This window comes from Chinchilla lanigera, unplaced genomic scaffold (genome assembly GCF_000276665.1).
Source record: "Chinchilla lanigera isolate Chin_1 unplaced genomic scaffold, ChiLan1.0 scaffold00144, whole genome shotgun sequence".
Taxonomy (NCBI): Eukaryota; Metazoa; Chordata; class Mammalia; order Rodentia; family Chinchillidae; genus Chinchilla; species Chinchilla lanigera.
Window position 1 is genome coordinate 1,045,505 of NW_004955545.1, and position 10,302 is coordinate 1,055,806.

At 51.6% G+C, this 10,302-nt stretch overlaps 1 protein-coding gene across 1 annotated transcript; it reads right to left on the reverse strand.

Annotated features, from left to right (window-relative positions):
* Positions 1-2,031: 2,031 nt before the first annotated feature.
* On the reverse strand, positions 2,032-10,302 carry Ube2q1 (ubiquitin-conjugating enzyme E2Q family member 1; the record flags this gene model as incomplete). Its single annotated transcript, XM_013508291.1, is given in 13 exon segments — positions 2,032-2,521; positions 2,949-3,015; positions 3,360-3,455; positions 3,714-3,762; positions 3,865-3,923; positions 4,046-4,136; positions 4,401-4,461; positions 4,721-4,805; positions 5,017-5,157; positions 6,674-6,724; positions 7,372-7,476; positions 7,806-7,910; positions 10,112-10,302. Coding segments are annotated over 13 exon segments (1,133 nt in total), but the record flags the coding sequence as incomplete, so codon positions are not given.

The following is a 10,302-nucleotide window of genomic DNA, read 5'->3' on the forward strand; positions in this document are numbered from 1 at the left end:
CCATTTTGCCTTTACTTCCCGCTCACCTCTCAAAAGTTGTCTTCAGTGCCGATTCAGCTGGATAGATTTGAAGCAAACCTAGGAAGCATCCTTTGGTTAGATTGAGAGCCTGAGGGCAGCCAGGCAGCTTTTTTCTTGCACCTCTTTGCACCCCAGTGCAAGACAGATGCTGCCAGGGCTGATCCTGGAGGATGGAGATGCCGACTGCCTAGTTTTGCAGGTGTCCCGTGTAGCATCAGAAAGCGAACGTTAAAGCAATGAGGCTGTCACCGGGGCACAGAATGGTGGCATAGCTCTTGGCTCATGGGTTCTCCCTCCCGGTCCTACCCGTCCCTGCCCTGCCTTCTAAAACTGGTTGGGGCCACACAAACCCTGCCTGGAACCCAAATGCACTCGAGGCAGGTGGTGACAATGTAAACGAGCCTCTCGTTCCTCCTTGTCCTCCTACTGGAAGGAAAGTCTGCTGTGTATGATACGGCTTCTTTTTTTTTGAGGCAGGATCTTGCTACGCAGTTCAGGCTGGACTCAAACTCATAGCGACCCTCCTACCTCAGCCTCCTGAGCGCTGGGATTACAGGCATGAACCAACTTCTTTATGCCTGATAATTTCATGAAAACCCTAAATTTGTCAGAAAGGGCCAAGAAAAACGGAGGGTTTTCTGAGTCAATGCGATAAACTTCGTAGCAGTTGACATTTTATGTCAAGTGAAGGTGAACCTTCATTTCTTAAAAAAGTTTATTAGAGCCAAACTATTTAAATAACTTTATTTGTTTCATCCTTTGGTAGATGAGAAAAATACATTACAAAATACATTATACAGAGGACAGCTCACAGTACACATTACTAAAAACACAATCTACATTCCAGCCAGGCAGGGCTGGTGTAAGTTCAGAAGGAAGTCACAGAGGCCTTGGCGACTGGTTTCAGCTCTGCGGAACGAACCCCGTGTCTCCGCAGCCGCAGCTCTATTAGCACCCTAGCCAGGTGACAGCGGGCAGTGGCAGCAGCAGGGTGGCACTGCAGAGTGCCCCGTCCACCTAAAGCAGCAAGATGTGTTTTAAATTCTCAGGACAGGGGAAGTGGAGGGAATGGGCGGAGGTGGGGCAGTGGGAATGACCAAGTCTGTTGTGTCTCAGGCGCACAGAGCTCCTCTGGCCTCCTACACGTTCCCAGGCGGCTGTCCCAGGCCTGGGTTTTCTCATGTGCCGACCTCTCGTTCCAGGTTTTATCCAATCTGCAGGCGTAGTTGGTCCTAAGGGCTTCCCCACTAGGAGCTGCAGGCCCGAGATACAGTCGCATCCCAACTTTACAGAGTTCCCACAACATAGCACCACTGGTTCCATCTCAGCACCTGCAGCAGCTCCGCAAGCCCGGGGTGACCTGAGAGCCAATCACCGCCAGGAGGACCCACCTTGCAGGGCTGGCTTCAAAGAACCAGCATTCTCCAAGCCAAGGAACTTACTTCAGAGCTGTTCTCATTCTCTCACAAAACCAACTGAAGCAAAACAGGAGGAACGCAATCAGAGCTGACCGCCCGTAACCATCCAGTGCTAGTCAGAACCATCTCCAGGAGGGAAAGAGGCAGGGAACACAAGGGGCTGTGGCCACACTGTGTGCTGCTGCAATTAGAGGACCACACTCACACTTGGTGGCTGGCACTGGCCCCACTCAATCATGTCAAAGGACTTCTACGAAGCTGCCTCTTGAGCCTCCGCATTTTCTTTTTCTTAGAAATCTGAGAACAGTCTGAGACTAGAAGCAAAAAGTAGTCCCATGAATCAAAACCATCGCTTCAGCCGACTAGTCATGCAGCAGGCCAGGTTGTGCTCCAGGGGCAAGTGCTGGCTGCTCCAGAGGCTTTTGGGAGCCGGGGCGGACCAGGCAGGTGCTTCTGCTCATTCCATTCTCTGGCCTTCGTGGGGTACTGAGCGCAGTGAACCTGGTGCCTGCTCCTACCTCCCAAGCTGTTAAGGGGTGGGGTGGGGTGGGGTGGGACATGGGAATAAAAATAAAGATGAGTCAAGACCAGCAACTTCAAATTAACAAACTGTAATTGTTTTCCCAAAGATACATTTTTTTCATACACATCCATCATACACTGTAACCAAAAAAAGCAGTGTACATGAAATAAGAGAAAATAAATTAAAAATCCATAGCATAGGTAAGGAGGCTCTAGTCTGGAGCACAGCTGAGTTTCCAGCAATATAAGGAGGCTCGAGAGTTTCTTTATAAGAATGCCTGCTAGCAAGGGTTCCAGCAAGGTGGTTGGTTGGTCTGTAGTCAGTCTTGAGTACTTGAAACAGTTTGTGTGTTGTTTTTTTTTTTCCTTAGCGTTTAGAATAGCCATCATTGTCCTGCAATAGGCAGAGCTATCACGTCCAGGAAAAATGAGGGAGGGAACCACAGAGGCAGCGTGAGATCCAAATACAGCATTCAAAGGTAATTGGTCCAGTGGTGCCTGGGGGAGGAGGACGGAGCTACTCCAGGGTTAGCCGTCTTCCTTCGGGGGTGTGTACCAGCCTGCAGAAACACAGAAGAGTGAGGTGCGCGCGAGGACCACCCTCCGCCCCATCCCCACGGACATCTCCAGGGCTATGAGCAAGATCCTAGGAGGCTGCCTGCTGAGGCAGAGGCAGAGGTAGAGGTGGGGGAAGCACACTTCCTACCCGCAGGCTGTGAGGAAAGGGAGAATGGTGAGTTCACCCTAAGGTGACAGAAGAGCTGGACGAGCTTTTCAGGGGTGGTGAGGAAGGAGGCAGTAGCACCACTGGTGCTTCTCTAGGGAGAAGCTGGGGTGTCAGCCCGCCAGGCTGACTCTGGAGGGCTTGGCAGTATGCGGTGAGTGGGCAGTGAGACTCAGGGACTAAGGGGGCTCTCATTATTGGCTGGAGTGAAACCTGGGACCTGGTACGAGTTTGATTCTTCTGGGACCCAGCTCTAGCCTCACCGTTTTTTTCGTGGATCTGCACCAAGGACTTGTAGGACTGCTGTGCTCTCGTCAGACTATACTGAGACTGGGGAGAGAAGTCACCAGATGAGGCCACAGCCAGCAGAGGTCTGACTCCCTGAGACCCAGGAGTCCTGCCCAGCTCCCAGCTTGGTGCTCTGGTGACACCCAAGTGCTCTGAGAAGTGCCCGATACAGTCCCACGGCATCCCCTTTGCAGACCTGGCCATCTGCCAGTCTGAGGATGCTCCTCAGGCATGCAATGGCCTGCTCCTTTCCCACTGTGGTGCTCTAGACCTTGTCCTCCAATGCCAGCGGCCCACAGACCTCATCCTCTTGGTCCCCCACACTACCTCCAGTGGCCCAGACTATAGGGGGCTCCAGTTCACCCCACTGGCCCCAAGATCCTTACTTTGTTGGCTCCGAACTGCACTCGTGCTTTCCCCTTCACCAGTGTGGCACTGATCTGCATGATCACGGACTCTATGGAGTAGGCACTGCTCCAGCCCTGAGGGATGGGAGGGATAAAGCAAGTAAGCCAGGACAGAGCTTTGCGAGAAACCCTCCTCTTGTCCTCCAGGCTGGCGGGGGGCCTCGACAGAAGGGCCCTTGCCCTCACTCCCAGCACAGCCCCCACCTGAGTGCTGGGCAGAAAGAAAGGGCCACACAATGCCTGGAGTCCAATGGGGTAGAGCTCAGCCAGCCCCACCCCAGCCCAGCCAGGCCAGGCCAGGCCAGGCCAGCCAGCAGTAGGAGACAGGCTCACCTGCTTGGTGAGAAGTTCCATGCAGATGGCACCTCCGCCCAGAACATACCTGCACCAGAAAGGCTAGTCAGCTGTGCCTGGCAGGAGCCCCAAGGCCCTTCCTCACCCTCTGTCTCGGGAGCTGCCCTCTTCCCCTGGCCCAGTCACTCACCCTCCGGAGAGGACTGGAGACACAACCCTGACGAACGGTGGGTCAAAGGGAAAGTTATCCTGAGAGACAGGAAGAGAAAGAAAGACAGAACAATCAGGGAAGAAGGCAGTGTCCACACAGGACTTCAGGCAGACAGGCAAGGCCAGGCCAGGGAGGGAGGAGCAGGAAGAGAAAGTCTTACTTTAAAAGAGAAGTTAAGTAGGATGAAATCAGCGCCTTCCTTCTCTTTGAGGATCTGGAGATCATTGTGCAAAGCGCTGTCCTGGTCAACTCTACAAAAGAACAAGTCTGGGCTCAGATGCCTGGTCCGGGCTCAGGAGCCTGAGGACACCCGCTCCCCAGGTTGGCAGCAGATGAACACACCACTGCCCACATCAGCTCCCAGGGGACCAAGAGGATAAGGTCTGTGGGCCGCTGGCATTGCAGGACAAGGTCTAGGGCACCTGCAACCAACAGGCTGGATGAGACTGCACTACAGCTCCATCCGGAGTCACTCCACTCACACTGCCCCTCGACTCCTCAGAGTCCACACTTACTTGAGGAGTTTAACATTCCAATCATACAGACTATCATTCACGAGTTCGACTGCATAGTTTCCTGGAAGGAGGAAAAGCTAAGCGTTAGGACAGTCCAGGTGGCAAGGTGCACCCATGCAGATCCCTCCCCCAAACGCAGGAGAAGAGATCAAAGGCTTGACATGTGCTCCAGACGGACAAGATTCCAATCCAAGCCACTGGCTTGAGGAGTTCCATTCCTGGCCTAAAATGTTCTTAAGCACTTGTGTGTCCCAGAATCCCTTGTTCTTGTCACTCATATCCTTTACGACAAACTCCTGCCCTCTCTAGGGCAAACTCACCGCCTTTGAAACTCTGTGATCGGTATATATCCCTGAGCTCCTTCATCAGCCGGTCAGTGGCCTGCACCGAGCCAGACACCGCACCCTGCAAGGGAGGGAGGATACGTTTCTCAGTTGTGTGATTTGGAAACATACACGCTAGACTGTAGGGGCAGTCTAGCAGCCTGCCCAGGATTTAGAGAAGGGTTAGACACACCCAAGCTGAGCAGCTCTCTGATATTTGATGGCCTATCACTTCCCAGCCAGTGCCCACCAACCAAGCCCTTGCCCAGCCTCTTTGGCTACAAGGCACGTACATTTAAGTAATCTTGCCTCTGGTTCTTTTTAATTTTCTCAAGGATGGCCAAGTTTTCTTTTCCAATGCCATCATCTTCAGATTTCTTGCCCTCAGCTGGCTCTTCCTCTTTCATTTCATAGTGATCTAGGTCTTCTGTGTCCTGCAACAAGTGTGGGGTGGGAGTAGAACAGGAGGAAAAAGACACAGTACAGCTTGTGGATAAGGACTGTCACCTTCCCAGTCCCGTTTGGCTTCGAGCCGCAAGGTCAGGAGAAGTCTTATCAACATGATACCCTCCTTGTTCCTGGAAAAGTTCCCAGTCCCATTCCCTCCACAATCCAAACAACAAAGCAAATTTCTTCTCTTTTCAGTTCTCAAACTACGGCAGCAAAGCTACAGCAAGGAACTCAGCCTTTTCTCTCCCAGGGTGACCCCATTCTAACTGTCTCTAAAACTCTTCTCTGGAAGCAGAAGCTCTTCCCTAATTCCTAGCAGAATGACTTTGGCCTGACATTGTGACTGAAAGCTCATGTTTCACCAGGTAAAACTATTGTTCCCACAAGTCCTCAGGGCCCAGGTCTAAAGGAAAAACTGGGACCACAAATCATCTCTTTATAAACACCAGCCCTGCATCAGAGGTACCCAAACGCCAACATAAAAATGAGAAAGGCGATCCAGAGAAGGAAACGCCAAATCAGAAACAGAATTAGCTTTTTTTTGTGGTAATGGGGATTAAACCCATGGTCTTGCATGTGCTAGGCAAGCACTCTACTACTGAGCTGAATCCCCACCACCAGAACAAGCTCTTTCTTTACCCTGCTTTAAATAAGCAAGTTTACTGTGCAAGCAGGAGAAGACCACATCCAGGGTTAGCCCCTTATCAGATGCTGGGGGTGTGGTTCACAGGACTATGTCCACTGTCTGGGAAGAGTGGGTGTCACGCATTACCAGCGTTTCATAGGTCTTAAGATCTTTACAAAGTTACAGAACCTGGGATATGAATTCATACTAAGAAACAAAGTGATCAGAATGATCCTCACTCTGGCAGGACACACCAACCCCCCAGTTATTATATCAGCAGCTATTATCAACTGAATGCTTATCACGTAAGGGTCTGTACTAGACGCTACACACACAAGTTCATTTTGTTCCTCAAACTGTTGTATCACTGTTCTGTTATCTCCATTTACAGCTGAGGAAGCTAAGGTCTAGGGAGGTCAGTTGTCATGCCCGAAGTCAGAACTCTGAGTGCAACTGAGACTTAAATCAAACTCTATCTGGACCTGAAGCTCAAATTCTTAACCATTATGTTGTATCCTACAGGAGCAGATTTTTAACTAACATATTAGGTAACTTATTTAACGCTCATAAAGTATAATATAATAAAGTATTTAAGGTAACCAGGAGGCAAACTCAAGTCAGTTAAAACTCTAAAGCTATCTGAGACTAACTTGTCAAACTTTTATTTGGTTCAAGCAGATCTGTACCTATTTTCAGGGTTGGATATGGTTTCCTGTCTCCTCTACACCAGCTACTCCTCCAGGCCAGTAAATCTGTCTATACTCCTCTCCCATCTTTCCCTCCCCGGTTCTAGAGCGCAGCCTTGTTTATGGCAGGGCTTCAATGCTGCTGATGGCAAGAGCTTCCTGTCAACAGCCCCTCCGGCGGAAGCCTACCTCAGGCATCTCCTCATCTTCATCTTCTGAAGACACTTCCTCCTGTGTGCACTGCAAGGGAGGAGGTGGAGATTAGAGCCCCAGAGGCTGGCTAGAAGGCACGCCTCTGACCTACTCCCCTGAGCCTCCAGGTCTGAAAGCTGGGCACTTGCCCATAACGCTGCCATTTCTCTGCCAGCCGGATCCGAGTGGAAGCAAGAGCCCAGGGAATGACTTCCCCACCAGCCCATTATTCTCCTCCTCCCTGATGCAGAAGAATGAGAGAGGAGGAAAACGACTATTCCTGATACCCATTTCATAAGCCCCAGTTCAACTTTCCCAAGAACCTCTTTTACTTGGTCTGTACTACGCTGACAGTTGTAGTATTTTTGGTTCTAAAAATGCATTTTTGGTTCTAAACAAGGGACCTCAGTGGCCATCCACCACTACTGCTGAGATAATGGCAAAAAACCTCCCTCTCAACCTGAGGGATACTGCCTGAGAGTGGGTTTTGATAGAGAGATGAAGCCGCTCGTGTTCCGTTCAGCTAGGTTCCCATCCGGAGAAGAAAGAAGCTGGGAAACTCGCACACGTGTGTGTCTGGGAGCAGGTGGGGGTGGGGAGAAGCCACTGGAGATCTGTCTCAATAAACAGGTATTTACTGAGTGCTCTCCACAACAACTCTGTACAACAGGGCCCAAAGCCCCTCAGCTGCTCACCTGCTCTGCTGGCAAGGGCTGATCCAGCATCTCCACATCAGGATGCTGAGGGAGGTTGTAGAGTTTACAAAGGTCAGAGATGATCCTCTTCAGATGCTGCAAGAGCTGGGGTGGGGACCAGAAACATCAAATACTCCTTCCCCACTCCAATCTGGATGGTTGCATGGAGGAGCTCTTAGCTCAGTTCCTAAGGCAGTACCTAGTTCTCTAAGCCAGATGGACCATGTGGCTGTGGAAATTAGTCTCCTGGTGAACCCATCCTGGGGCCACTACAGAAGTCTGTGTGGGGCTTCAGTAAGCACCTCCCCTAGGCAGCCTGCCCCAGAGACCCAGCTTTCGGTACCCCCCACTTTCCAGACACATCTCCCTTTAACAGAGTGCCTGTGACATGGCTTCACAGGAATACATGTGCTTCTATCCCATGGTCCCCTCACCAGAGTATTCCCTTTCTTTATGTCCACCAGTCTCTCCAAGACAGCAGCCAAGTTAGGGTCATCAGATTCCACCGACCAGATGGGGGGCACAGCAGGGTACGACTCCTGAGGGGAAAGAGTACGGAGAATGGTTACAATGGGCAACCTTGGGAAAGGCCACATTTTGCCTGTCCTCTGCTTGCATATACCCAAGCCCTACTCACTCATAAAAGCCCAGCTTTAGAAGGTCAGTATCTAACTAAGCAGCTTCCCAACCAATCCTAGACTGGGAGAGACCCAGTCCCTGGGAGGACCTTTTCCAGGCAACAACCTGGAACTTCTTCCCTCCAGAGTAAAAATTAGGGAAAGGAGCACACCAAACTGCTAATAGCAAAGGGGACACCTAACCTACGGTACAACTTTCATAAGTTCGAGACTTGAAGTTCTTCCTACATCCACCTCAGAGTCCTCCAATCCTTCTGCTTTCCAAACTCCAGAATCAGGGGATGAAAGAATCACACTGATGTGGGAAGGTGGCCCACAAAGACTGTAGGTCACCAGGGAAGGAGGGACAAAAATGAAATTGTACCTCCAGAAACAAAAGAAGGAAGGGAGAGAGGCAGGGAGGGAGGAAGGAAGGAAGGAAGGCTATCCCACACCGCTCCCAACAGAGCCCCTCAAAAATCAGTTCTCTCCATCTCTCCCTTGGGAACCTGCCACCTTCTCAGTCCAGGCGTGGGCTGTAGGGCTCCACATGGCAGGCTGGAAGAAGCCTACGCTGCTGACATTCCCAGCATTCCTGAGCCAGGATGCCAAAAGCTTGACCAGACTCCCCCCTGCCAAGACCAAGGGGGCCAGTTCAGGCCAAGTCTCCTTTATAGGGGCCACAGGGGAATGTGGCTGAGGATCCCCTAGACTAACTTTCTTCCTAAGACAAAGAATAGATGTCCTCTGGCAACACAAAGGGCAGCTAGATGGGGCAAATCTTACCCTTGAGGAATCAGAAAAATAACTGAAGAATAAAATTAAACCCTGAGATTTCCACACTTGCTGAGGTAGCATTATCCACTGCTACTAAGATCTTAGTTCTGTCACAGCTCTACCCCTCAATGCTGAAGGAAAATATAAAAAATGCTCAAGTCTTCACCTGACTAAATTATTCCTGGTCTTTTCATGGTAACTTCTCTATGGAGGAGAGGATAAAAAAGAAAAATACGTGAGTTTTGGTGGGGCACCACCCAACCAAATCATTGCCTGGGTTGACCGAGGAAAGGGATAGAAAACACCATGTCAACTGAATCCAGGCCCCCAAGCAGCACCAACCTCACAAGTCTGCCCTTCTCCAGGCTACTCCCATTTGTAATTTGCCTGGTCGGACAAACTACTGTCCACTAGCTCCCTAGCTACTGTCCAGGAAAACGACCACCAAAGCAAAGAATACCAACTGGTGTAAGCGCTATACCTTGCAGTACCAGGCATTCCCAATTACCCAGGACCAACCCTTCTCAAGGTAGAACATAGCAGGAGACAAATAAGGTGCCTCCTAACCCAATATACAGTACTTAGGGTGGGATGTTGCTAGTTAGGGAGAAATGGAACTGTTACTGCTCAGAACCAATGGGGTAACCTATACCCATCACACTGCCACCCCTACCAGGATAGGCAACAACTTGGGCAGCTGGGCAATTCATAAAGAAGAGGGAGAGGGTGGTAACTACCACCAGCTGAGGGAGAGTCAGAAGCTCCACCAGAAGAAACGGAAACCTAAGAGAGTGAAAGAGGTCAATGAGCTGCAAACAATCACTTGGTGAAAGTCAAGGAGCAAGGAGGGGCTGTACGAGGGATGCCTGGGCCGAGAACCCACAGGTGTAACACCCCAAGTCAAAGGAACTACTGAGAACGGCCATCAGCGAAGTGTGCAGAGTTCCACGCCAGGTCCTTCCGGATGGGGTCAACGCACAGGGCTCCAACCCCGTAATTAGAATGGAGCGAAAAAGGTGCACTCCTGGGTAGCACGATAAAGTTGTGCAGCAGAAGCCCACAGGAACCAAAATCGTGAACCTGAGGACGTGGGTGAGTTCGTGGAAGGGGAGGAGTAGACCAGCCATATGTCGATGTCCCTCGCTACCTGGGGTCAACAGCAGCTGGGAGGGCACGGCAGAACCTCAGGCTGCAGAAGCAACTGTAACCTGGAGAAGCAGCTACACCCCGGGAGGGGCTTCGGCCTCCCGAGTCCTCCGACAGCGAAAAGCTGTGTGAGGTGAGCTCCCAAGTCCCCGACGAGCCCCCTCCCCGCCCCCGCCACAGGCGCACGCGAGGGTCCTCACCGTGATGTTGCAGTGGATGCGGACGGGCTCCCCAGGCACCGACCCCCGAGAGGGGAGATGCGGACCGGGCGCGGCCCCGGCCCCGGCCCCTCCGGCCCCAGCCAGCAGGAACTCGCAGCTGAGCTCGTCCAGGCAGGCGCTGGCAATGCGGAAGCGCTCGTGGCCGCGGTGGAAGATGGACTCGAGCAGCT